We start from the raw sequence: 27,907 nt of genomic DNA, 5'->3' as shown, positions 1-27,907 counted from the left end.
GGCAAATCTTCCTCACCAAAAAAAAAAAAAAAAACAACAGGAAAGCAGCTATCAAGCCAAGAAGTGGGTCCACATTAGACACCAGATCTTCCACTGCCTTGATCTTGGACTTCCCAGCCTCCAGAACTGTGAGGAATAAACATTTGTTATTTAAGCCATCTAGTCTGTGGTATTTTTGTTACAGCAGCCCAAAATGACTAAGACAGGAGTTGTTCTAAAGAGAAAATGAAATCATAGTGCTTCTAAAACTATCATGCTATGTGAACACTGTGTAACAGTGCTAATACATCTAATTCTAATAAAACCCAGACAAAGTAGTTACTATTACTATCACCTTGCATTTAAAAGTGAGAAAACTGACTCATAGTCATTTAGATAACTTAGCCAAGAAATGGTCTGCCTGGAATCCAAATGCAGACAATCTGGTCCTACAGCCTGAAATCTTAACCACTACACTTACGGGAGTTCCTAAAAATTACGGTTGTTATTGAGGCAGGAAGTTCCTAAGTCACAGGGTATAATTCATGTACTTCATCTCTTGAGTTTGGAGTTGGTTATAACCAATGCATAGATGTTTACTTCCGCCAGTGATATCTTTGATCATCCTCCTTCTTAATCTAAAGAATATCCAACTGTTTTTGGTTCCTATTTTGGAAGTGGTCTGGAAGATCAATGTGGAGATCCAAGAATAACACTCAGTAAGTTCCTTGAGTCTGTTTCTCTGCTTGCAGCCTTTCTCAGCCAGGTTTGTCAGTCTTTGGGGACCTGCTCATTCCGAGTGACAGTGACATGAGCTATTGTGAACAGGTGCCCAAAGTGGAATGCCAGCCAACAACAACAACGGAAATAAATGTGGCTACTCCCCACCATGCCCAAATGCTTAACTGGAAAAAGCAAGTCACTGGGTTTTTTATAAGACAGCTGCAGAAGCAGGCCGCCAAATTCAGAGATGCAGAAGATGCAGAGGATTTGCAGTGTTTGGAAAACTAACCAGAAGCATATCGATGCGGGGGACATACTGAGAAAGCCCAGCAGTCTTTACATAGACAGTCAATAGGCAGCAAGACCCACTGCATTCATTTTAAGACGAGGATTTGAAGCCTTATCTAGATTCAGAGACTGTTAGAATTGGAAGGAAGTTTAAATGTCACATTAGTCCAAGTTCCTTATTTTAGATAAGAAAAGTGATGGCCAAGAGAGTAAGTGGCTCTTTTAAAGTCACATAGCTGCCTAGGGGCTCTGCATCACTGCTGAGGGTGGTGAGTGAGAGTGGAGGGTGGCGTGTGAGAGCGGAGGGTGGCCTCACCTGCAGGGTGTGGAGTTCTACAGGTCACTCCCACTCCCCTGAAAATGGCCCCTCCACTGGGTGCAAAGACACTTTCTGATCAGGACCCACTATCTCTGCTACCCACCTCCCCTCCCACGTCCACCGTATCCACAACCCTGACCTCCCGGCTTTCCTTGAACGTATCAAGCCTGCTCCTGCCTGAGGGCCTTCACACACGCTGCGTCCTCTGCTTGGAATGTCCTTCCCTCAGAAACCCACATGTCTCACTCTGCAGTGGATGGGGACCAGCTCAGATCAGCCCTCCTATTGTTAAATTTTCAGGAATTTTGTGAGACAGCTGTTAATTTACAGTTAAAAGAATCATACTAAAAACAAAGGTAATAAGTACTCACAACTTCCTAACAATGTTTCTCCATTTGCTGTTATCTGAGCTCTGGAGGTTATTTACATCTATTCTATCTACCTGGTGGAACTCATTACCTAATGGTGGGCAGCTCTTCCCAGGTCCACGGTTCAATGACTTGTGTCGGTAGCTTGAAATGGGCCATAGTGGGAGTATTTACACCATAAAAACTGGCAAATGTTACAAATCCTTGATTTTTTTTGTTTCGTTGATTGTCTAGACTTTAAAAAGTGATGGAAATATTGCTAATAATACAGATTAAGCATAAAGTGTGTCCTGTCTGTAACCACTACATTGTGAATAGCACAAAATTTGCGGAGATATTCTTCCAGTGTTGGACAGCTATTATCCTATTCAGGAGAGAAGTAACTCACGACGCGGATGAACGAGTGAAATTCAGATATTCATCTCTGTTGTTTCACCTTCTTTTTATCCATTAATGTAAAAAAAAATCAGCCGACATTCACGTTAGAACTACTCTCGTCAATTACTATTATAGTTTCCCTGTGAGTTTAAGAGTTCAGCGAAAATCAACAATAGCATACGGGGAGAATTAAAGAGTACTATATATTTTATTATTATTCATAAACTGTGGACTCTGTATCTTTCGATCAGTAAGTTTTATAATCAACTTATGCACATAGATGCATGTTTATTTATTTTTACATTTTTTTAGAGAACCAATTGTTAAACAGTTACCCACACACCAGTGGCCCCTCTTCCGCGCTTTGTCTGCGTCTCTGCTCAGATCCCATGTCATCAGGAAGTCTCTGCTCACGTTAGTGGTGTCCATCAAAGCTCCTTATCCTCTGACTCCACTTCGTTCATCTTCCTAGCATTTTGTGACTACTTAGTGCTATATCGTATGTGTATCTGTTTACTTGTTTGTTATCTGGTTCTTCCACTGAATTGTAAGTTTTGCAATGGAAAAAAAAATCTTTGTTTTGGTCCCTGCTTCTTTTCTCCTGCACTAACAATAGATGCCTGGTACATAGCAGACATCTAACAAATATTTTTGAAAAAATGAATAAATGCAACAAGTCTTTTCAGATTCCTAAGTAAATTCGTGGCATCTTTTGTTATCAGTAAATGTAGGCAGGATTCTGGACCCTCTCATAGTGTTACAATCAAGAAGAACATTGGCAAGTAGTCTAGAAATCAGTACAAGAAGGAAAAAAAAAAACAGAGAAAAGATTTTACAGCTTCTGACCAGTGTTGTGTAACCAGCCTCTGACTATTACTTCACTTTCAGTATTTATTCAGGAAAAAGTGACAAGCTCTTCAATTATATTTTTTATGACTTTTGCAAACAAAGCAGGGAGAAGTCCATATTTGAACCAAGATTGGCCAGACCATCTGTGGGGCAGCCTTCCTGTTTCTAAGGCCACATTCTAAGAGTCCCACTGACAACCCAAAGGCCAGGGAAAGCACTCAGGCAAGGGAGATGCTCACTCTTCAACTGGGAGTCAGACAAGTCAAGAGGCAAGTTGGCGAAAAATGACAGGAAGGAGGATGGCCTGTGTGCCGTAGGGCATCTCCACAGCCCTTGAAGAACAGCTGAGAACATTTAGCTAGGCGAGGAGAAGACCTAGATTCATGGGCTAACGAGCTCCCAATATTTGGAGAGTGGAGGGCTGTCTTATAGAAGAGAAAATGAACTTGCTCTGCACAGGCTCAGAAAATGATCCATGATTAAAAGTGACGAAAAGACTGACTTGAGTTTAATGTTTCATATTCTTTTCAACTTTTGGAACTCTAAAATAATAGGATGGATTTCCTCAAAATGAGGGGGGCTGCCCATCATTGAAAGTGCTAGAGCAGAGGACATGGATGGACTAGGGATGACAGAAAAGAGAAGCTGACATGTGGCTTGTGGTTAACCATGGTGGTGTTAATGGTCTCTATTCATCTGCAGATTTTATGACAAAACATGCTTTTGTCGTTATGCTTTCTACACTCTACCTTATGCCTTAAAAAAATAAACAAAAAACAAATTACTTGAATTCTAAAGAAGTTTTTGAAAACAACTAATATTTTAGTATTATTTTATACTTTATAATGTTTAGCATATATTTAGTCTTAAAACTTAATATTCTGGGAAAACAGCAGTGGTAGCAGAATAGGTTTTTGAAATGATTTTATTGAGGTATAATATACAAGCCATAAAATTCACATTTTCATTTTTAGTAAATTCACCGACTCGTGCAATCATCACCAGAGCCATTTTCAGCACGTTTCCCTCGTGCTCGTCTCAGGAGCTCCTCTTCCCACCCCTCCTCACCCACATAATCGTACAATATGTGGTCTTTTGTGACAGACTTTTTCATTTAGTGTAATATTTTTAAGGTTTAGCCATACTGTAGCATGTATTAGAATTTTGCTCCTTGTTATGGCTTACAAGTATTCCATTGTGTGGATATACCACATTTTGTTTATCCATCTACCAGTCATGGACATTTGGGTTATTTCTTATTTTTGACTGTTAGGAAAAATGACCTATCATTTTTAAATATCTCTAACTCCCCACATAAACCAGAGTCGTGCAAAATCAAAACCTATAGAAAACATTTACAACAAAATTAGGGGATGAGCCCAAAAAGGCATTGATTATGTGCATTACGGTAAGGCTTAGGGTGGAAAATAAGCAGATCTTAAAGTCTAGTTTTATAACATGTTTAATGAAAAGATGTTTAATATTATTTTAAGGTAGAAAGCAGTTTACAAAACAATAAGCAGTAAAGTTTCAAATATCTATATCTATATATAATTTCGTTAATTCTAACATGCACATTTTTCCCAGTATCAAAGGCTCCGAGATCTGAAGTTTCAACATTTTACAATATAATTTTAATTTACCATCTCTGTCAAACCATCATTGCCATTGCACATGTGCAAACATTAAAGACAGAAGCATTGTAATTTGCAGAATGGATGTGAATGACTTGGAAGGAAATGGGAGACAAAAACGGATCACTCTTGGATTTCTCAGAACCAAATGGTTAAGGTAAGAGTCAGGAAGACTGCGAATCCAACAAGATTTGCTACATTCCTGAAAATTGAATTAAAAATTAGGCAAGTCTATATAAGGTGAAGCCTGCTCAGAGCCCAGCACTGATGGTTTTTTTTAATGCATTATTTTGAAGAAAGTTGTCTCACCAACGTTTTTGATGGTACAGAGATTATACTACGTGGAAAATCCTTGGCAGCTATGCATCAAAGAACAATTCTGAAAAGTTAGACCCTGAATATGAAAAGTCTTAGCAATACCTAACCAATTTATTTCATATATATTCCCGTTTATGTATGCACGTGAGTGATATTGGATCAAAAAAAATCTCAAAGTCTGAAAGAGCTTTTCCAATGACTATGAAATAAAAATTCTATGTGATAAGAAGAGGTGACATGAACTCCAAGACACAAGCAGGTGGGACAGACCACCGAGAGTCACAAGACATGCGTGCCATGAGTCTGGAAGAAACAGAAGGAAGCTGAGGCTTATCTCATGGACGAGAAAAGAAGCAAACCAAAAACAGCCAACAGGTATTCACAGGACAGTGAGGTGGGCCAATTTGAAAATAGCAGCCGAAACTGGGTGGAAAACACCAGAAAGTTAATATGAAAAACGTCCTTTAATACTATACAAAGAAATGGGTTGTGACCAAGTTGGGGTTTCTGGGCTGGTGGCAAAATTCTGATCTCGGTCGCAGCCAGCTAACATCATTCTAACACCTTAAGCTATACAAAATTAATTGATGGATTTAAAAATAAATTTTTAGAAATTGCCATGGTTGCTTGATAAAAAGCAGATCCTGTGCCCTACCACAGACCTGCTATAACAGAGTTGGAGACTGAAGCCAAGGAATACTAAAGACCATTAAAGTTCAACGGGGAAAAACTTAGGATTGATTTTACTTATAGTTATTTTTAAAAATCAACTGCATTTTAGAGTGAATCATATGTTTAGTCAGAACCAACACTTCTTCCAATTTTATAAAGTTTTGTCCAATAAAAGAGTCTCTATCTAGAGCCATCTCCTGATCTGGACCGATATGGAGGAGGCCTAACTGTTTCTCGGGGATGACTCAGAGCTCTCTACCAGAAGGGCCAGGAAGGCCTGCAGAGCGGGAGACATCCTGTTATGTAAGCCCACAGCCAAGGACAGGCCGTCTCCAGGGAAGACAGTCAAAGGCAGCGTCTAACTTGGGGGCTGGTGCCTGCCTTAGGAAAGCAGCTTGCACTCTAGCAGCAGCATCGTCCATAGAGAGAGGTTTAGAGTCCACAAAGTACCCACATCCTCCCCCTCCCACTCTGCTTTGAGACACTGAGAACCCTCAGTGCTAGGGAGGGGATGCATAATAGGAGGAAAGTGAAGTTCAACGAGGAAGGCCAGATGCACAGAAGTGGTGGGCTGGGGCTATGACCCACGCCTTTGCCTCCAGTCCTGCCACCTCTTATTGGGCCTTTCCACAACCAACTCAAAGCCACAAAATCATCTTGCATTACCATGTTTTAGAGGCACCGAAGGTCTGGATCAACTGACTGCGGAGGCAGAAATTCTTCAGTACCCTACGTGCTACAATTTCACAAACATTTCGTATTCTGGATCTATTTCTTTCTCTGAAACACCTATCGAGTTGATTGATAATTTATGCAAGAATGATATTCTGCTGCATTTAAATCTAGGGGTGCACACCTCTCCTCTCACATTGCCTCTCATTTTTCCTACCTCATTTTCCTTAAAGGGGCCAAAACTTGGTAGATACCAGAGTGACAGCAGCTAAAGCCTGAAGTTTGAAAAATAAAGAGCTGCTAGGGTCACTCGAATGTATCCATATTGCACCTGTTCTATATCGTATTTTTCTCTACTAATAGACGATTAAATGTAAATCTAATGTACATTCCCTTTTACATGCAATATGGGTTAGTTACTGTTGCTATGGAAACCTTCACTTTTGCATTTACTGATTTTAATTCTGTGACATTTGCTGACTTTAGTACAATGTAAAGTTTATAAATATAACATACAGGTTTGTGGAGAGTTTTTTTAAGTATTCAATTTGCATAGATAATTCCATCACAAATCTCTAGGTACACTAGGGGAAAGGCATTAAACTGATGCCAACTTACAGTAATCAGCAAACAACAGGCTGCTTTCAGAAATAACCATTTCCATCGATCCTCAAAAATTTCCTTTCACTAACCAAATGCTCCATCCACTGTATGAGCCTTCTAACCACTGATCAATGATAATTTCCCAATGTGGAATTTGTAAAGTAATTTTACTTATTCAAATCACTTTCAAATCTGTTACTTCATTTTACGTTTACCATTAACCCAGCAAGAGAGTCAGGCCAGACAAGCTTTGGAGAGAGAAATGACCTCACTTTAGGGATTACATTCAATCCAGGGCAAACGGTCCTTTTACTTTCAACTGGAGCTTCAAGGAGCTCATTGTAACAAGTCATCCTCTTTTCCTTCTTATTCCCATTCTTATCCATCTGGAATCTAGCACGGTTCCCATACATGGAATAAATGCATACTCTCCAAGTGTCTCTAATTTTTTTTGATTCCCTGATTATTGTCACTTAACAGATATAAGAACTGAGATTCATAATCATTATGCAAAAACATCAAAAGTCATCCAGCAGGGCCGGCCCCATTGCCGAGTGGTTAAGTCCGTGTACTCTGCTTCAGCGGCCCAGGATTTGGCGGGTTCGGATCCTGGGCATGGACATGGCACCGCTCATCAGGCCACGTTGAGGCAGTGTCCCACATGCCACAACGAGAAGGACCTGCAACTAAGATACACAACTATGTACTGGGGGGATTTGGGGAGATAAAGCAGAAAAAAAAAGTCATCTGGCAATTCATTGGGACAGTAAATGCATCAATAAGAACTGATCGAACCAACATACACTTATGATGAGCACCCAACACCTTTGAGACATTCCCACAGGCATGGTGAAAATCCACCACACTCTTAGAATAACAGAGAAATAAATTCTTTTGTGAGTCTCCCCAGAGAAAGCCTGGATTCAGGTAACCTACACATACTTATATAGATATAAAAGAGACTATGTACCAGAAGCATTTTAAGTGGTTCCATCAAAGTCTGCACATTCAATAAAAGGACCAAATTTAACCAATATTTATTGAGCTTCTCTGTTATGTCAGACACAGCTTAGCAATCCTGGAGTAGCGAAGTGTCTATAGTTGTACCTGAAGAAGGGGAGAGGGGGTGAAAGGAAACGATAATGCCATACTTAAGGCTTAGAGGGAAAGGAAGACAGGCCCACAAAAAGGCAAATGGGCTTAAGAGAATCACAAGAGCTTTTTAAAGACAAGAGGCACTTGAAAGAAAACAGAACCACTAATAACCAAGAGGAAACAGGGAAATAATGAGACTCAAAAATGGGGAAGAGAACGAACTCCTAATCAATCTTTGCCTTAAAAACATAAAGAGAATGTTGAACAAACTGGTAAGTAATGAAGATGTTGTGAAAGCAGAAGCTAATAGAAAGTAAGGAGAAGGGGCTGGAGGATGCACAACTCCGGGGAGGCAGAGAAGGCTGCAAAGAAGTTTGACAGAACTGTTGGACACAGATGAGGTGATGTTACAGCTAGTTCAAGTGGATTCTGGGAAGCTGGTAGAATGAACATCATTAAACTACACTGATTTGGGCTGGAGGGCACAGGTACATGCTGTTGACAACAATGGCTAGAGATGAAGCCTGAGAAGAGTCGCTACTCTTAACCTCATAACCCTAGACTTAGGCTGGAGAGCTCTCCCACCCAACACCCTCCATAGACAATCCATCACCAAGCACTGTTCCATCTGCACTCATCTGCCCCTTTTAAGAGCTCCAGATTGATCCAATTCATTGTCATCTTTTGTCTGGAAAACGTTAATAGCCTTCTCTAATTTGTCTTCTTGCACTTGCTATTAAATCCTTCCAAACCATTCTTCACCCAGCAACCTGTTTCAAAAAGCCACTCCAATGATGTACCTTCTTTCAAACCCCCACCATAAAGAGCAAAGTTCCCATTCCTCTTAAAATCACTTTTTAAAAAATGCCAAATTCTTTCATATGGCCTATCCACAGTCAAACACATCCCTTCAGCCTCAGCTTGCTCTTGCACCTCCTCCTTGTTCTCTGCGCACTCCAGACAACCTGTCCCACCCTCCTCAGGGCCTTTGCACCTGCTGCTACTCTTTTAGATGCCATCTTGGCACCCCACATCCCATTTTTCTAGAAAAATCTCATTTGTTCTTTAAATCTCAGCTAGAACTTCACTTCCTCAAAGAGGGCTTTCCTGACCATTCTCCCAGCAATGTAGGTCGTGTTTCTTTATTTTATGCTTTCACAGAAACTTGCTTGGTTCCTCTAGTGCATTTATCACATTGTTATATAGCGCACATTTCATCCATTATAACTATATGTTACTTAGTATGATTATTGAATTGCTGTGTATCTCCCTTACGAGGTTGTAAGTTTCCTACAAGAAAGGCCCATGTCTGTTTTCACGCACCACTATATGCTAAATGCCTGGCCCTTACTCAATATTGATGCACTGAGTGAGTGAATGAACAAGATTTGGACAGATCTGCTCAAGAACATATAACGCTCCGCTATTGCTATAAAGTTGCCCCTCCACCAAGCAGTCAAGGACCTCCAACACCAAGCTCTGCTATACCTAAGAAGGCAGAATTTTGGCACAGAGTGTGATGGTTAACAGTATGTGTCAACTTTACTGCGCGATGGGATGCCAAGATGCCTGTTTCAACATGATTTCTGGGTGCGTTTGTGAAGTCTTTCCAGAAGAGATAGCATTTGAACTGGTGGACTGAGCAAAGCAGGTGGCCCTCCCCAGTGGGGTGGGCCTCATTCAATCAGTTGAGGCCCTGAATAGAACAAGAAGGCAGAAAAAGGTTGAATTAATTCTACCTGTCTGTTTGACTGCGATATTGATCTTCTGCTCTCAGTGCTCCTAGTTCCCAGGGCTTCAGATCCAGACTCGACTATACCATTGGCCCTCTCACTCCCAGGTCTTTGAACTACACCACCAGCATTCCTGGGTCTCCAACTTGCAGACCGCAGATCATGGGACCTCTCCCAACCTCTATAATCATGTGAGCCAATATCTTATAATAAATCTCTTCATATATATATATATATATATCCTCTTGGTTCTGTTTCCCTGGAGAACTCTGACTAACACAGAGGGGATAGAGAAGGAATGTGTCTCCCCCAGAAACAGGAGGCCAATTTAACAACTCCATGGAGCCCCACTCACATTGTGTTCTACAGACGTGGGGCCCAAGCATGGAACACAAGAATGGTGCCTCTTTCAGGTACGCAACTCTCTCCGCACCTGCAGAGACTTCCCTGGGCAGAGGTCAGCCAACCCTATCCTATTCATCCCCCAGACCTGGGTGCTTGGTGGCATCTGAGGCCTTTGTTCCCTCCAACTGGGGTGTCCTTCTTCCCCAACAAATCCACATCCTATAATCCCTTGTGGAACCAATTCAATTTCGACCTTCTTCACGATGCATGGACCAAACCTCCACTGTGCTCATTGTATTCTAATGACAGAAGGCAATTTAGCACTGTCTTTAAAATTCTTCGTGTTCAATTGATGTTTACTGAGTATCAATCAGATTCCAGGTCCTGTGTTAGACGCTGGATGACGAAATTAAATAAAAACAGGCCTCCTTGTACAGCCCACACTGCAAAGTGGCATCTGGCCAGGAGAACTGGAGGAGGCAGCTGAAACCCAAAACACTGTGCTAAGTCCTTTGGAGCTCGTATCTGTCAGGACGATCAGAAAGCTTTCCCTTTGCAAGAAAGGGCCATAGGCTCACGCAGAGGGAGCACCTGTTACTAATTCATACGACCATGTCCCAGAGGCTGCCATCCCTGGAAAGACAGACGCCATGCTTGTCTGTGTGGAGCCTACAGTTAGCTTTGTTTAAACTTCAGGGCCTGCTGCTTCCATATTCTTCATTCAGTCAAAAAAAGGTTGAGGGCATCTCTTCTGCACCTGGCCCTGTGTTTGGTGCTGCTGATACAAAAGTGAGCCAGGCATGGACCCTGGCCTCAAGCAGGCCACGGTGATGTGACACGCACAGTGGATTCTCAGTGTACACATGTTGGTTCCCACTGAGGAACTGAAGACAAAGTCGCCCAGCACTGACAAGTTTCAGTCATGCCTCACGGGATGATCCAAGGCCTGCTTTAACTTCCTGAGGCCTCAGTTTCTTCAGCTGTGAAGTGGAACACTCTGGAGAGTCAGTAGAATCGAGAGGTGAAGATCAGCTCTGAGCTTGGGCACACCTAGGTTCCAGCCTTACTGTGACGCTCGCTCCTAATTACTAAGCCTCTGTCAGCTTCAGTTTCTCATCTGAAAAATGGAGGTCATAATAGTACTCACCACACTGGTGTGCGGCTTAATTGAGACAAGGATGGAAAGCATCGCTGGGAGACTGGCACGCAGCAAATGCTCAATACAGGTTCAGTGTGATTATCATTCTTCCTGCTCTTGAACTTTTGAGATTCTGCTTTTTTCTTGTCCAGTCCCCTGCCTTCACTTTTACGGATTCCTAACCATTCAAGGCTTTGCGTGATCTGTTTTCTTCTTAAACTTCTCCTAGTATTGTCTAGCTATATACTATAGTTGGAGGGGGAGAATTTTTTTTTAAGATTCAGTAAGTAACAACCTGGAAGTGTCACAAAAATTACTATGTTCAACTCCTGGGTAAGGACACAATTTTCAACCCTATATTCAGACAATTTCTCATGACCTAGGGAAAAAAAAAGGAACATTTTTGCCATATCTAGGCTGTTAAGGAGGCTTAGAGAAGTGACCTTTTTTCCTTCTTCTTCACCCGAGGTTTAGATAACAATACGTTAAGGGACCTGGTTGCAGCCATCACTGTGACACTAATGCTGCGTGGCTTTATCACTCTGCTTTTAGATATTTGAGCAGCTTCATTCCTCTAAGATCACCAGATACTCAACGTCGTCAAAAAGTTAGTAGCTCCCTAGATTAAAAATATGAATAATTGGGTCACGATTTACTACATGATATAAGCAACTTAGAGTACAAGTGTGTGTCCCAGTACCACAATCCCTGCTGGATAATTTCCATCCTCGCTACTCTCAACAGCCCTGTCTTGCCCATCATGACAATTGTCACCCTTCACCATAAGTGGATGTTTAGCGGGCCATCACCCCACTGGGCTGCGAGCATCCTGAGGGCAGGGCTTTCTTATAGTCCCCCATCACTGAGCACATAATAAAAAAACTCAATAAGTTACTGAGGAACAAAGGAGCCAATGCAATCTCATCATAGACACCATGGGGTGCCGCGGTAAATGCTACTTCTTAAACGGTTTTAAAATCAAAGCCATAATAAAAGCTACAGCAGAGTTCTTTCTTCTCTCCTTTTCCCCTGCCTCCATAAAAAAAAAAAAAAAAATCACAGGAAATATAGAATTAGGACTGGAAACCATTCCCCGTCCGTTCTCGCCCCACCTCCCCCATTCTCTCGTTATACCAAGAGTATCTGGTATCCCTTCAAGGAGGTCTCTGGGGACCTGGCAATGTTATATATGGTTGGGCTCCTTGAAAATACAATGGAGTGAGTCAAGGCAGAGATTTCAGTTTCTAACTATAAATGTCTTGACATATTTTTCTTTCAGACAAACGCCTGGAAATACTATAAACTATATTTTAATGTTTATTTGTTTCATATACGGTATTTTCTTCAACAGACAAATGCAAAGTTTTGAGTCTGGAAAAAAATAGGTTTAACTCACCATCCCAGCAAGCAGTTTTGAAAATAGTATACACACAAGCGATCATTTCAGAGTGGTTTAATGCACTTAGCCAACAGGCATTAACAGTCTTTTCAGAATAACCTAACACCTTAAGCTTATTTTCTAGTCTTGGTTCAGATGAATTTTAACCTTTCTAAAAAAAGCCCGAAAAACTGACGGTACGGGGCACCCACTGAACTCTGTCATTTTACTACATCCTGCATTTGCATTTTGAGTTTCTTTCAGGGGGATCGGAAAAAACAATCCCTGGGCCATCTTTCATGTGCAGGTTTTAAGACAATGGAGCACAGGGCATTTCCAGGTGAAGTTTGGTCCTCCAGCTCCAGCCAGTTTGTGTGGACAAGTAAGACGCAATGACTCAGCAAGATCCCCTCACCAAAGAAGGTGGGAGAAAAAAAGCGGGGGGCTTGGCGGAGAGAGTCAATAGCACGATACTTACCTTGATTTTATTTTTAATGTGGTAGAATAAATACAGAAACGAACCAAATGGGAATCAGAAATTCTGGGGCCGAGGAAACAGCCTTGTTGTTCACGTCAGAAGAGGAAACAGACTCAGGAAAGGGAAAGACTTATCCAAGCCCACAGGCGAGTGTGGGGAGGAAAGAAGGTATGAGAAGAGTTCAGGAAGCACGCTCCTAGTGAACAGAAGTCTGAGCGCCTGCGACGCGACATGACCTACTGCGGAGGGAACGGAAGAGCCACTGCTCAGTACCACCCTTGCCTTGGCAATCGAGCTCCCTGGTCTCACTTAGTGTTCAAGATGTTCCTCTGATGTTGTATATTGTTGATCCCATTCTACTACCACGGAAACTGAGTCTCAGTTTCTTGTTACATGTGCTGGATGGGATCGATCGTAACCCTCTCTGTCTTCTCTTCCCCTGTCTTCTCAGCACTCTCATTTGACTCACTGCCACATCACTTTGGGGTCCTTTTGCCAGGCTGGCTGAAGAAGTTTTCCCAGAAGCCACAGCACATCTCTTCTGGTTTCCCAATTCAGTCAAAGCAGGAGGAAAATTCAGAGCTAGAGACCCCAGGGAGCCACCCTCTAAAATGTCTGCTAAAAGTTTCGTGGACCGCACCGTGAGCCTCACTGGGGGACGAATAAAGTGTCCCCGGGCAAGTTACATAACCTTGGCTTACAGTAATTTTGCATCTTAAAAAAAATGCCATGAAAATCCATCCTTCGCTTCACACACAGGAGGCTAAAAATATCTCAGTCAGCCAGTAAGTGTGTGTAGTTTTTCCTTTGTGCATCTCCCCATCCACTGACTCCTTCCTGTCAGCAGACAAATATGCTCTAAGACAGATCGCCAATCCACTCTCCACAAAGTGACCAGAGCGTCTCACTCAAAGGCAGATCAATTGTCTCACTCCTCGTGCAAAAGGCGACCTTTATCACTTCCCTTTGCCCATAGTAGAAGCTAAGGTTGATTGAGTCCTTACTACATAGTAGTCAGGTCCGTAGACCAGGTGCTGGTCTAAGGGCTTAAAGACCTTGTCTCATTAAATTCCCTTAAACAACTCTGTGAGGTGAGGACTACTCTTGTATCATTTTCTAGATGAGGAAACCAAGGCACAGAAAAATCCCATAATCATGCCAGGGCCCTGTTCAGACTCACCATGCTCAAGTCCAATAGACAGTCTCTAAAGGATGAAGTCCTCACTCAGCCTCACAAAGTCCTCACAGTGTGGCCCCCGCTTCCTCTCCAGGTTTATCTCCTACCACCCTCAGCAACGGCATCCTACACACATATATACACACACTCAGACAAACACCACAGACCCTAGGCCCCAACCGTGCCAAAATCCTCACCCTTCCTCAAACAGAGCATCACCTTTCAAGACTCAGTTTCTTTGCATGTGCCATTCATTCTGCCAAAAACATCCTTCCCATCACCCTTCTCAAACTGGCAAATTCCCACTCATCCCTCAAGACCCTCCTTGCCTACAAATACTGTGCTCTCCCTAAACTCTTTCAAGAGAGGGATGCCACCCTCTTTATCTCTAGACAAGTAATACTACATGAGGTAGACGCTCAATATTGACCAAACAAATAATCTGTAATGATAAGTTAACACTCATAGGGTGCAAGCACTATGCTAATCACTTTGTAAGAATTATCTCACTCAGTCCTCATAAAAACAAAGACATAGATTCTATCATCATTCCCACATTACCCATGAGGACAACCTAGGCACAGAGGGGTAAATTAACTTACTCAAGGTCACAAAACAGTACGTGGAGATATAAATCTGCATGGCTTCAGAAGTTAATAATTTAATGCTAATGCTGTGGTAGGGGACGTAGTCTTATTGCATACCACAGTGTTTCAATAGAAGCATATGTATGAGGCTTATCTATAAAATGCACGTTACCCATATTAAAACAGTGATAACTCAGAATCGAGTTACAAAATTGCTGCTCCTCTGAAATGTGCCTTTAAAACAAGACTACTGTTGGCCACAGAGAATGTCAACTGTCACGAAGGATATGAACATGAATAAGATAGTACCTGACCCCAAGGATCTCTTCGATCCAGCGAAGAAAATAAGATAACATTGCATACAACTCATGACATAGCCCACTTTATGAGATATCACTTTTCTCCTTGAATCAAAGATATGTCCTTCAACCAATGTCATAAATTAACTTGCTATGTCCCAACCTACTGGTTCTAGATCAACACTAACTCTTAACATTAATCCAAGCTCACTCTTCCCAGTATGAATTGTGCAAAATATTTTGATTTATGGACCTTGCACAAGGTTGTGTGTTAGCTGCCTCTTAACTCAGAAATAATACCAAAGAAAGAAAAACAGAGAAGAAAAGGTTCTGCCCTCAAGTGGGAGGGAAAACCTTTCTTAAAAGAGGATGGAGAGCCCTGGGTTCAAGATTCCTGACTAGTACGAAATGCTAATGGTAGTCATAATATATGTCACCATGGGTAACTCCTTAGTACCAGCATCGCTCCATCTCACAGGAGGACAAGACTGATGTTTATGAATACTCATTCTTTGAGTTCAAATCATGGTACAAAGGAGCCAGGTAATTTTTTAATGCCTATATTGTGTTAGTTTTTAAAACATAAAAATATGTATGAAGAAATTCAGTCAACTCAAAATTATATTTTAAGAAGATTGAAGGACACAGTGAAATGCTTATGATTTTGGTTAAAAGAGATGCATTCAGAAGGGGGCTCAGCATGTTCCTAAGCATGTGAAGGTTGATGCACACGTGTGTGCATTAGATTTATACACTAAAGTATTAACAGCAAATTTTGCATAGTAGAATTAAAGACAAGCTTTATTCACCTCTTTGCACATTGTTGTATTTTGCAAATACTCTATATGGATAATGTACCATATTTTTAAAATTAGACATATTTTAAAACATATGCAACTTTATTTTAAATAAATTGGCAAGGAAAACAATCAAATTCTAAACCAAGGACAGTGATGTGTCTTTCCACATCAATAGCATGATGCTAAAGATCGATACCATTTTAGAGCAATTGAAAAGCTGGAAAAGGAGAAAGGAGTTTGAAACATAAAAGTTTTTGTAGAGTTGAAGTACAAGTTAGTGGCTGGTAAGAGCGTTTAATTTGGCCAGTTCCTGGTTATTACCTGGGCAGCTAGTGCTATGATTTAGAAAACCTGAGAGCACTTCTGAATCGGCAGCACTTTGCAGTCCGGGTAAGCCCCACCTGTATCTGGTCTCTGCACTTCCAAAATCAGCAGCTTGGGCTAGGTGATCTCTTGTGTTTCTTCCAGCCCTGAAATTCTAGGATTCAGCTTATCTGAGAGTAGTTGGCTCCATCAAATATTCTCAATTTGAACCTTTCAAGGGCTGGGGATATGCACCAACTGCTTAATTTCAATTTCAAGCAAGAAATTTCAGCCAACTGCAGGGGAATCATGGTTAAAATTATAAGACATGAGAAAGAAGAGTTATATTTTGTGTATACTGCCAAATAGCTTTGTTTATTGGTTTAACTTTTGCTTGTCTACACAGATTTTCAATATCGAGATAAGATACTCATGTGTCCTAAGAAATGTCCCATGGGAAGCAAAATTTAACAAGCATTACCCCCTCCAAATATATATATATACACACATATATCTCTGCAAACAATTTAATATTTAAACTATGCAAGATATTACTCTAGAAAGGTTAATAAAAAATATTGTTAATGTGGGACTCTAAATAAAAATCACAAGTGACTTAGTCAATGAATGAAGTGTAGGAAGGTATGTGTAATTTAAAGAATTCAATATGAAAAATCACAGAGGCTCTACCCCGGCATTAGCAGGGCAAACCAGCACGTTGTCACACCCAGTTGCATCTATAAGGAAAGCAGAGGCAGGTAGCTTGACTACCCATCAACCTGATCCCTCTGGCCAGAGAGATACCGCACGGTGCCATTCAGCACATCACCAGCTCCACCCGTGTGCGTTTTCACTGTGTTAAGGAGCAAGCCACAAGGTGTCACAGTGGATCAGTTGGCAGGGCTGTTATCAGTCCAGACACGCAGGTGGTGCTTCAGGCTTCCAACCAGTGCTGACACAGCTCCCTTGGAGAAGTCTGTGCCAGGCTGCATATTGAAAAGTGCGACTCTAGACAAAACGGCTAGTCAGGGCCGGGGGGTGTGTGCTCCTCAGGCCTCCCTGGAGCCCCTATCTAGATGGCCCTCCAAAGACACTGGTGGAGGGGAACATTTCAATGCTCTGTTGTCTCCACTGAGTTCTTATATGGAGCAAACCCTGAACACAGCTTTTTCCCAACAGAATGGAATGCATGTGGTTTCACACACAGGACAATTCTTAATCCTTAACCAAAGGTGTGTTTAAGAGATAATTATAACCTGGACTTCGGGAGAGATCGTGGCCACCAGAAGGTATATGATTATCATGTCATCACTGCTGTATAACAGGGAAAAGCCCAGATGGCATTATTACATATTATGAGAATACCAAACCCACAAGTCCTACAACATATCATTGTAAGTTTTGTTCATTATATCGAAATATGCTAAGGCAAGCCATGTAAAAAATATTTTTAAAGATACTTTTAGGAAATCAAACCAAGTTTTGTGTTACGTACACTACCTAATTTGCTGATAGGATAGAGAATAAGGGCAGCATAGTCAACACAGTTCCCATTAATTGAGCACCTACTGGCTACCAGGCATTTTATGTGTATTAGCCATTTCACCTCCCAACCTAAAACTCAGGCTAAGAAAACGATGGCTCAGAAAAGTTAGGAAACTTCCCTAAGATCACACAGCAAGTAAGAGGCAGAGCCAGTGTTTGGATCCAAATCTGACTTATTATAAGTCATATAGTTTTCAAATCTTCATATTCCAGGCGTGTCACTCCAGAGGAATAAACACTGGTGGAAAAAAATTGAGTATGTTTCCTAACCGGAAGGTGCACACATACACAGATGTAATCTGATTGGGGTGAGCATCTCCATCTCTCTGTCTCTCCGTCTCTCTCACAGACACACACAGCACAATTGGCAAACCCAAAATTATGGTAGACCACAACATCATATACTAATATAACTTCCCATATTTTCAGTCGTGCAAATCACTTCAAATAAGCTAATTAATGGCCCTGAAAGCACTTTTCTAAAAAGTACTCCAGGAAATGTAAGGTATTGTCATGATTCATATCATAATTCATGGCTCTGGGCACCCAGGTAGATCCGAAGAGAGAGAAGTGGTGGAAATATCAAATGAGAAAAAACACTAAGATGAGTATAAATATGTTTAATCAGAAGTCAGGAGAGTCCCAGAGGATTCGCACCACCGGAGGGCAAAATTCTCAGGTCAAGGCTTCCTTCACAGAAGACAATCTCCTTTCAGCTTCTTTTTCCTGCAGGTCTGGCTGACCATTCCTTCAGTGGACGCTGCCAGGCTATTAGGCTCACAATTCCTCTCCAACTGACCTTGTAGGCTATTGTTGGTAAGATTCAGGGGAAATGCCAGTGTCAGTCTGGATAGTTCTGGTACAGCTTAATTTCCTCTACTCAACAGATATATTTTGCATATCAGCTATGTGCTGTGGGGCCCTGGGGAGACAACTGTGAACCAGACAAATGAATCTCTGCCCTCATGTGGTCTATATTCTATCGAGGACAAGCAGACGCTTAAGAAATAAACTAGAAGCAGGAAAATATCAGCCTGCTACAATTTCTATGGAGAAAATTATCAGGGCCTGTGATAAAAAGTGAGAAGGGTTGGGGGAGGTAATTTTAATTGAGGTGACCAGAGAAAGCCTCTCTGTGAAGGGGGCATTTAAGTTCATCAGTGGATGACGTACCAAGTGCTAGGAATTTTATCCTTCCTTGTCATTATTTTCTTTGAAATATTTAAATGATTACCTGCAAATAAAGCCAACACCATATCAAATTCTAATTCACATTAGATCTCCTAGGGGCTGGCCCAGTGGCATAGAGGTTAAGTTCTCGCACTCTGCTTCCGTGGTCCAGCGTTCGCAGGTTCGGATCCCCGGCGCAGACCTAGCACCACTCATCAAGACATGCTGTGGCGGCATCCCACATAAAATAGAGGAAGATTGACACAGATGTTAGTTCAGGGCCAATCTTCCCCCCACACACAAAAATTAGATCTCCTAATACTTATATGAGTTATTATGGAGGAATCCATAAATCCATTCTGCCACTGAGGGCAAAGGTGTTGAGATGTGAACAAGTTTGGCAAGTTAATGGATCCAAAGAAGCCTCTTGTGGCTGGAGTCTGTTGAACATGTGGTAGGTGGTAAGACTGGGCCACAGAGAAGGGATGCATAGAGCCTTAAAGTTACAATAAGGAGTTGGGAGCTAACTCTGAGTGTGAGGGGAAGCTGGAAAGTGACATGATCTGATTTACACTCCAAAAATATCACCTTGACTACTAGTGGAGAATAGATTATAAGGAGGAAGGAGGGAGCAGGGAGCACAGTTAGGAGGCCATCCTAATCCTGAAAAGACAGGATGGGGCTTGTGATGTCACCAGAACAGGGTAGGTCCCTCTTCTTCAGAAGGGTCTAACAAATCTTTAACGCTAAGCCTTCTGTTTTTCACTGGAAGACTAAAACTTCAAATTAGGGTGGTCAAAAGTGGTAGTGATGTAAGAGCAAGGTGTGGCTGTCAGGGCCTCCAGTATAGCGTGGTGGGCCTCCCTCACCAGCATGGTTTGGGAGACAACACTGAATGAGGGAGTTAGAAGACCCAGCCCCTGGGGATGCCTAAGTGCAGACTCAGTCTTCACCTCTCTAGGCTTCCATTTCCTGATCTGTCAAAGGAGAACCAGAATGCACGCATCTTGAACTTGGGGGTAGATCAAATGAGGAGATCCATCTTGTCTCCGTAATTGGCAGGCAATTACCGTACAGACAATGGCCTCACAGGCAGCTAAAGTAGGCTGCAAAGATAAGATGGAAACATGACCTCCCACCAAGAAATGCAGAGAGACACAAGATGGAGAGATGCCTCTTAGGAGAGGATGGAACTAGGATAGTAGGAAGCCAAAACATGTTGGGAGTTCTTCTCCCTCTATGCCTTTATTTTCTCTAAGCTTCGGAATTGCTTACCTGCAAAGGAAGCCAACACCATACCAACTTCTAGTACTAATTTAATCTCCTAATATTTACATTTGGAGAGGGATGGCACTGCCAAAATCAAGATAGCTTTTATACTCATTACACTACTATTTAAAACAAAACACCATCTTCCACAGATCACCAAACAGAAATCTAAATTTTTTTAAGTACAAAACTTAAAATTTAGATGGTTATACATAACATTCCCCAACAATTCCAGCAACTCTTCAGATGAGGCCACTTCAATGGATATTGAAGATATTGATTCTTCAATAGGGAGTGTGATTTCAGTTCTTTTTTTCAATATCCAGGATATATTTTTTATCTCTGGCCCCATCCTTTGGAATTTCCCATGGTCCCTTTTGAAATTAGTCAGGCATTTGAGAGGCAAGGAGTCTAACCAAGTTAGGTGAATGGGGTCAAATTTCCAGCCATTGCCAAAATCAACCTGTCCTAGGAAAAAATGAATGTATTCACCTAATAAATTTCTACAGGTGAAATAAGAACTCTAGCTAGTATTTCTTATCTCAACAGAGGTGCTATAGCAGAGCAGTTAACAGCAAAACCTCTAAAACTAAACTACCATCTGTCTGACCTTGAACAATTGACTTAACCCTTTGTTTCCTCATCAGTAAAACTGTGGATGTTAGTAGTATCTGTCTCACGAGGTGAATATGAGCATTACACAAGCTGACTTACAGAGAGCTCTTAGCACCATGGCCCAACAGAGAGTGAACACTCCGTAGATGCTGGTCATTATCATCACGACTACCTTCCAGAAAGGTGTATACCTTTCAATACAAACACATATCCACAATACACCAGGTATTAATCTATCATGGTATCTCCTTGTAAGAGTGGGTTTGTATGTCTCCCTTCATTACCAAATTGTAAGCTTCTAGAAGACAGAAAATATCTTCGTTATCTCTGTATTTCCAGACTCTGGTATTGTCATTGCTTGAAGTGTGGAAATTCTTGAAGGAATGGCTGAATTTTGTTTTAAGTATTAATAGTTGCCTATGCTCAGATGCATGCTGCCAGAATTTAAATTTTAAAAAATCTAAGCTTAAATTGAGAAAGAAAGAAAGAGAAAGAAAAAAAGAAAGAAAGAAAATGAATATTGGTCTGAAAATGACAAAGGAGCTATATGTAATATCTACATCAGTTGAACATTTTTTAAAGCTCTGTTTTCTGACACTTGCAAAAAAAGATTGTTTTCCCAGACCAATTACATTTTGAGACCCACATACCAAATCCAAATAAGCAAGTTTATGAATCTTGCTCTTGACAACATATAAAGTTGGATGTTTGAGGTTGTTTGTTTTATGTTTTTTTGCTTCTTTTAAATGGGGGTGTTCTGTGTTCCTCATGAAAAATGAGTTAATGTGGACAAATGTAATAAAAGGAGATTTATAGCCCTGTTCTCCATACAATTTAAATTAATTTCTTTCTGAAACCCAAACAAAAAGCTAAATGCATAAAAAATGCATACTCTTTTCAATCCTATATCATAATTTACACACCAAAACGGGAGAAATTTAAATGTGCATTGATTTTAGACTGATAAGTATCTGTGTTGAATGTGAGTTGAGAGATTTTTTTTTCTTCTTGGTCTCCTACGAATAGTTAGTTTGCAGCAATTTTTAATTAAAAACAGTTCCCATAGTAAGAAAATGAAGAGGAAAAAAAAAAGACCTCAGGAAAATAAAATCGGTGCAAGCGTCCTGCAATTTGTTTTCTGAGGCCATGCAGAGATCTGGAAAAACAAGAGAGTTTGGAAGTTCTCATTTTTAAAACTGCACTTTTGGTTTCATTTAACATTTTCAAAATAGCTTTCCTTACCACGTCCAATCTCCCCTCCCCCCACTCCTCACCAACCCCCCTTCGAAAAACTGTGTTTAACACTGAAAATCATTCATATGCCTCAGAGTAGCAGCAGCATTTTTCTTTCTAAATTTCTAGGGGAAAAATAAGCCAAGTTGTCACAAAGCATTTTTCATTTTTTTCCCACCTATCCAAAATACCTAATCTCATTTTAACTAGACTCCATCGGAACATCAATGATACTAAGCTATTCCATGAATAAACATGATGTTACAACATGAAACCCTGTGACTGAAGTATATAAAAATGTAGCTGAAAAAAAAAGGCCAAGAACCCCCCACGGCCTCCAGCCGCTCTTCTGGGAGTTTGAGAGTTGAGCTGAGCAGGGGTGAATAGCCGCAGATTTAAATTTCAAGGCCTTCAAACATTTTTAACGTTCATATTAAATCCCGTAAAACTAAAAACTGTAATTCTAATAAAATCCTTGTGTGTGTGGCTTCCAGTTGTGACCAGTTTTCTCTTTGGGCGTGGGATGTGCAATATTGATAAAAGAAAAAACATCTCAAAACAGAAGAAATACATAATAGAACCCACACTTTCCTGCTGCTTGTGGTATTTTATTAAAATTAGCATCCTGCCAACATGAAACAAATACATACTTAAAAACATCTTCATTTGAATGGAGATATTTTTGGTCATCTGAATGAGAAAAAAGGTCTAGAAAAGTTATCTACAATAACAAAGATTTTTATAACTTGATAAACTTTCTTAAATTTTATAATAATCCAACTTGAGTGAAATCTCTTCACTAAAAATGAAGGTTGCTATGATGTGTCTCATATTTTCCCTATATTTTAATCTCATAGCACAGACCTCAAGAAATGAAAAAAAAAAGTTTTTGTTATTATTTAAGCTTTTGACAAAAGAAATTCTGAGTCTTTAGAACGTATTTTTATATCTTATCTGACTGTATTCTGTGTACAGTGTTAAACTATATGACTGTGCAGTTGTGTTCTTCCAAAATGCATTTGGGACAGCGAGACCATTCAAATACATGAATCTGGGAAGACATAGGGTCAGTCCATGGCAGCACGCACAACGGGAAATGTCACCCCCTTCCTACTGCCGGGGAACTACAGTGGACGACAGTGACGCAAAGCTCAGAGTTTTTCTTAATTTCATTTAAACGGGGGGGGGGGGGGGGGGAAGGAGGGGGGAATACCCCCGAGTTGCTTCAGGAAATTCCACTGACATTCTGATGTTGCAAAGAAATTTTACTTCCCAGAACAGCAAGAGCATTTAAAACATATTTTTGTTGTTTTTGTTTGCTTTGTAATGAATTCATAGTCCTTCAAAAAGAGATGACGTCCTATAATCTCCTAGACACTTGCTTTCCTTTGCCACAAAGATTAGACATCTAAATGACCTCGTGATGAGATGAATGTGGAGAACGTGGGCATCGGCACTTTTGGGGAATGGGAAGCAGATGCTGAAAGCAGCTTCACGGGGGACCAGACCCCCAGTGGCATCAGAATTGTGTTTCTCGGGAAATGTGCTAATGTCAATGACACGGTTCTCAAACTCTTTCCTCTTTCAGCTTCTGATTCGTTGATGGACTAGTTAACAGACGTTTATTGAGAACCTACTTGGTCCCAGGGATCATCTGCTCTAAGCACCAGCTGTAACACTGCAGGTCTCTGCCTTCGTGTTTTCTTTACCATCATCCCAGAACTTCAGTACCATGTGTGAATCAGAACTAAATGCCATGAGCAGAGAAATAACTCTTTACTCTGTGCTCTTTACTCTAGTTCACAACACTTTCTCACAGTAAAGAAAACCAAACCCAGGACTGCTGCAGAATGTGAATTCTTTAATTAAAGGGACATTGCAGGTAATTTGCAGATGAGAGAACAAGATCCATGCCAAATAGTTAGTAAGTGACAGAAACAACTTCCAAACAGGATTAACTCCCAACCCAGTGCTCTTTAAACTAAAACTACCCAACCTCTGAGGGCTTTGATTTGATTTAATTGGAAGAAAGACATCAATTCCCATGAGAGAATGCCCTGGGGTCAGCCATGGAAGGAAAGTGGGTAAACATCATGGATTTTTACTACTTTCTTTCCTTTCCATGAAGAAGGAGGATTCTAGGAAATTTCTGCTGATTTGCAACAATTTCTTTCCAGCCAAGTCTATGGTCAAAACGGAATGGAGAGTTGAGAGTATTATCCAGACTGTGTGTAATATTACCCAGATTATGTGTACGTATACATGTGTGTGTGTCTGTGTGTGTGTGTGTGTGGGTGTGTCTGTGTGTGGTATTAGAAGTCAATGAAATAATACTATGTAATGTAGGAGCAGGAGCCAGGGGAGAGAGAGAAGAAAGAAGGGTGAGTCTCTCTTGCCCAAAACAGCTGGATGCCTTGGTTAAATTCTAAAGGTAATTGCCCAACAATCTATCTGATTTCGTGTGTGAATAAACTGGTAACTCTTGCTGGGTATTACCGTATTTTATTTGAGCTCATTCCTCTCTACGGCTCAGAACAACTTTGTCCTAAAGAATCACCATTGGGAAGGCACAATATGACTTTTTCAGGAAAAGTTATTTTTTTTTAAATACTTTCTTTTCCAATTATAAACCATGATCGAAATTTAACATTTAACATTGTTGTTTAAATATTTTAGGAGCAATTATTTGATTGTCTCCTTTTTTCATATGAAACGAAAACAAATTTATGGCTTTGGGTTCATGACATCATGTTACTGCTTGACAAAGAAAAAAGAAGTTTCAGGGCAATTATTTGGATAATTATAAAAACGATCTAATTAAGGGGAGAAATGTTCAGGGTTGACTCCAGAACACACCAGAAAACAGTTCGTGCTGCTTTTTTGTCACAGTCAGAGAGGTTTAAAAAAATCTTTAAGATTTATCATAGCAAGCTTTCCTCTCTAGGTTCTTGAGCTATGAAGCACTTTCTTCTACTCAGAGGGAAATCTTTAAAAGTAATACTCTATAATGCAAAAGTTAGGAGTTCCTGGGTTCAGCTCTCACAAAAGATGATGTGCCATTTTTAAGAAACATGCTATGAATGGGGGACTTTTCAAAGGTTTTCCCTCAAATGTGAAACAAACTTAGGGACCTTATTGCATCCTGCAGATTTTGATGAGGGCCAGGATGGAGAAGTCTCCCAGAGAAGTCTCCCAGCTCAGAACGGGCCAAGTGCTAATTGAGGGTACAAGGAAACACAGATATCAGAGAAATCTGCTTGTTCTCCTAACCAAGGAGGATGGGAGAAAAATCTCTTTCCACAACTCTTCCAAAACTTTCTAAAACGTAAGGTGGACACGAGCTACTTTCAATCTTGTTGCTTTTCGAGAATGGAGCCATAATGGCCCTTGGTCTCTTTTTAAAAACTAATCCTATTTTAAGATTTTTTTTACCCTAAATTTGTATTGCAATTAATGTGTGCCTGAACTGTAAGACATTTTCTATCCTCCTAATTCTGAAAGCAGGCTACGACAACCCATAATTTATGAAAGAATTTAAGATTCTAACACACAGTTGCAAAGACCTGAAAGAACTATACAAAGTGTAACACACACGCAACAACACACACAGATATCGTTTACTGCCAACAGCTCCCTACCCCTAAGCAGAGCAGAGTTTATACTCTGTAAAAGCTACTCTCTTCTCGGAGAGCAACAGTATCATAATTTATATTTAACATCTATGGTCTATTAACATGTAAAGAAAATACCAGTGATAAAGACAAGCCAGTTTTTTAACAAACATCAGTCCTCATCCAGCACTTAGCCAATCAGAAAGCAGGTCACATCTTGTTAGCTGTATTAAATACATTAAACGTCATGAATTCTCCACGGTTCCGTTGACAATTCAAGCAAGTGTGTTTTATTTTATCATGCAACCTTAACTGAGCTCCTTTCCAGAGTTGAGAGTCAATCTTCAATCTAAAATTCCACCAAAGTTATTCCCTCAAAGCTCTTTGCCATCAGCCCTCTGGGAATGTGTACTCTGCAGAGAAGCCTGAATTCCCAGCGATTTCTACTTCCTAAAGTGACTCTGGTGCACCTCTAACAAACTCCTTCCCAGAACACTTCAACACAAAGCCTCAACTTACAGGCAAATGGACAGCCCAGCAGCAGACCTGCCAGCCAAGCGAGCATGAGAAAAGTCAACAGGCATTAAATATTTAAATTGCAGGAGGCGGTCTGGAGTTTTGCATTTACAAAGTTCTGAAAGTTCTGTCTCTCTGCTCCCAGAGTTGCTGGCCCAGGAGGCTAAGGCTCCCTCTCGGGCACAGGATCACAAATAGGTACAAACTCGAGCTGACTTGACTGCTGAGCCAGCTCCCGTGGAAGGTAAAGCTCCTTAAGAGACACTCCCATCGCCATAGGAGAAAGTCAAGAACCCCCTTGCCCCAAGCAACTGGTTTCTGAATTTAACACAGAAATATACAAACATGTGCCCTCCAGGGCTAGTTCTGAAAAGTACGCCCGGTTACTCTTCTGCCTCCTTCACCTCGATTTTGATGACTTTGAAAAGCAAATGCAGGACAAAGCAGACTTCCTCTGGGATTTGTTAAAAAATTATTTTGCCGGATGCAAATGACCACAAAACCCCTTGGAATTTTATCTCAAGAAACACGAAGGGGGCCGACTCAGAGCCTGCAAACCCAGAGTTCTGGGAGAGCTGCATTTCTGAAGACCCGGCATGCGAATCAAGCGCTGGGTTGTCTATTTCAAGATTCCGGCAGAAACTGTCCCCAGCTCCAAGAGTTGCTGTGCCTGGAAACCGAGCGTTCAAACTAGTGGATTCATCCTGGCGCTCATTTCCACGTACGTGGTAGTATCTGGTGGGACACTTCCCACAGAATTCAGCCAGCACCCCCAGGAAAAGCCCATGCACAGTTTGGAAAAAAAAATACACAAACATACACCCAAGGTTGAAGTACTTACCTCTGTGCGAGACTGCAGTCTCTTGTTCATCTCATAGATTCGGTACTCTGGCTGTACCATGTATGGTGTATGTCTCCTATAAAATGGGCCGAAAGGAGAAGAATAGAAGGGGTCATGTGGTGTGCTGGACATCTTGCCTGCTTGTCGAAAATCAAGCTAAACAGAGTATCAGTAACGTCCATGCAGAGCACATGGGCTGTGTTCTTCACAGTACAAAGTAGACGCACGCACACGCTCACACACACACACACACACAGAGGCAGGCAGGCAGGCAGGCTGAACACACTGGCTGGGAACTGCTGTTGGAGCCCTCTATAGCAAGAGAGGAGAGGGAGAGGAGAGAGGAGGGAGAGAGGAGGGAGGGAGGGAGGGAGGAGGGAGGGAGAGAGCACAGGAGAGGAGGGAGAGGGAGAGAGCAGGAGCTCCAGAGAGGGAGGGAGGTCGGGAGGGAGGAAGGGAGGGAAGGAGGGAGGGAGAGAGAGAGGGAAAGAGAGGGAGGGAGAGAGAGAGGGAAAGAGAGGGAGGGAGAGAGAGAGAAGCTGGATTGCTTTAGGCACCACTGCTTGTTTTTAAAGAAGCAGTTTGTGGAGAGGTCATTTCCTGTCCACACTGTAGACTAGTTCAAAAATATAATTCTCCTCGCAGTCTGACAGAGGTCTAAGGTTTGGTTTTAATTTTTTTCCTCCAGCCAGGACCCTTCACAACCTGATTGCTAAGCTTGTTAGCATATAGGTGGTTCAACTGCTGCCTGAGCAACTCACCCCTGACAGCCACACAGTTGTAATGGATCAGAAATATGATTACTACAAAATACAGAAACACGAGCATCGCGGGCCCCAGTATTGGAGCTGGGGATCCGCTCCATGCAAAGATTGCCCTCTGCACTAATCTCCTGTATAGTTTTGGTTTTACTTGCTGTTGTTCCAAGAGCTTGTCACAGTCTTTGCATTTCAACCCCTCCTCACCCCCTC

General features: G+C 41.4%; 1 protein-coding gene and 1 long non-coding RNA gene across 18 annotated transcripts in view; both read right to left on the bottom strand.

The window, feature by feature from the left end:
• LDB2 (LIM domain binding 2) overlaps nt 1-27,567 on the bottom strand; it is a 359,662-nt gene extending 332,095 nt beyond the window's left edge. For 8 of the 17 annotated variants that reach the window (XR_011502306.1, XM_014838795.3, XM_070506172.1 and 5 more), the window contains exon 1: nt 26,937-27,497. Coding sequence is in view for 15 of the 17 variants with exons in the window: in XM_014838795.3 (XP_014694281.1) it covers nt 26,937-27,068 (132 nt within the window). In the remaining 2 variants the exon portion in view is untranslated. Of the gene's footprint in view, nt 1-26,936 lie in introns of all 17 variants that reach the window. The other 9 variants (XR_011502307.1, XM_070506174.1, XM_070506173.1 and 6 more) reach the window with 3 other exon arrangements.
• LOC139044892 (uncharacterized) lies at nt 18,287-19,076 on the bottom strand. The gene is made up of 2 exons (XR_011502308.1): nt 18,916-19,076; nt 18,287-18,488 (listed from the first exon to the last, which is right to left on the bottom strand). It is a non-coding gene; the product is annotated as an uncharacterized lncRNA (long non-coding RNA).
• Nucleotides 27,568-27,907: the final 340 nt, after the last annotated feature.

Source organism: Equus asinus, chromosome 3, assembly GCF_041296235.1.
Source record: "Equus asinus isolate D_3611 breed Donkey chromosome 3, EquAss-T2T_v2, whole genome shotgun sequence".
In the NCBI taxonomy this organism is placed as follows: domain Eukaryota; kingdom Metazoa; phylum Chordata; class Mammalia; order Perissodactyla; family Equidae; genus Equus; species Equus asinus.
The sequence above is the reverse complement of the archived record's forward strand: the minus strand, read 5'-3'. Positions and strand labels throughout refer to the sequence as shown.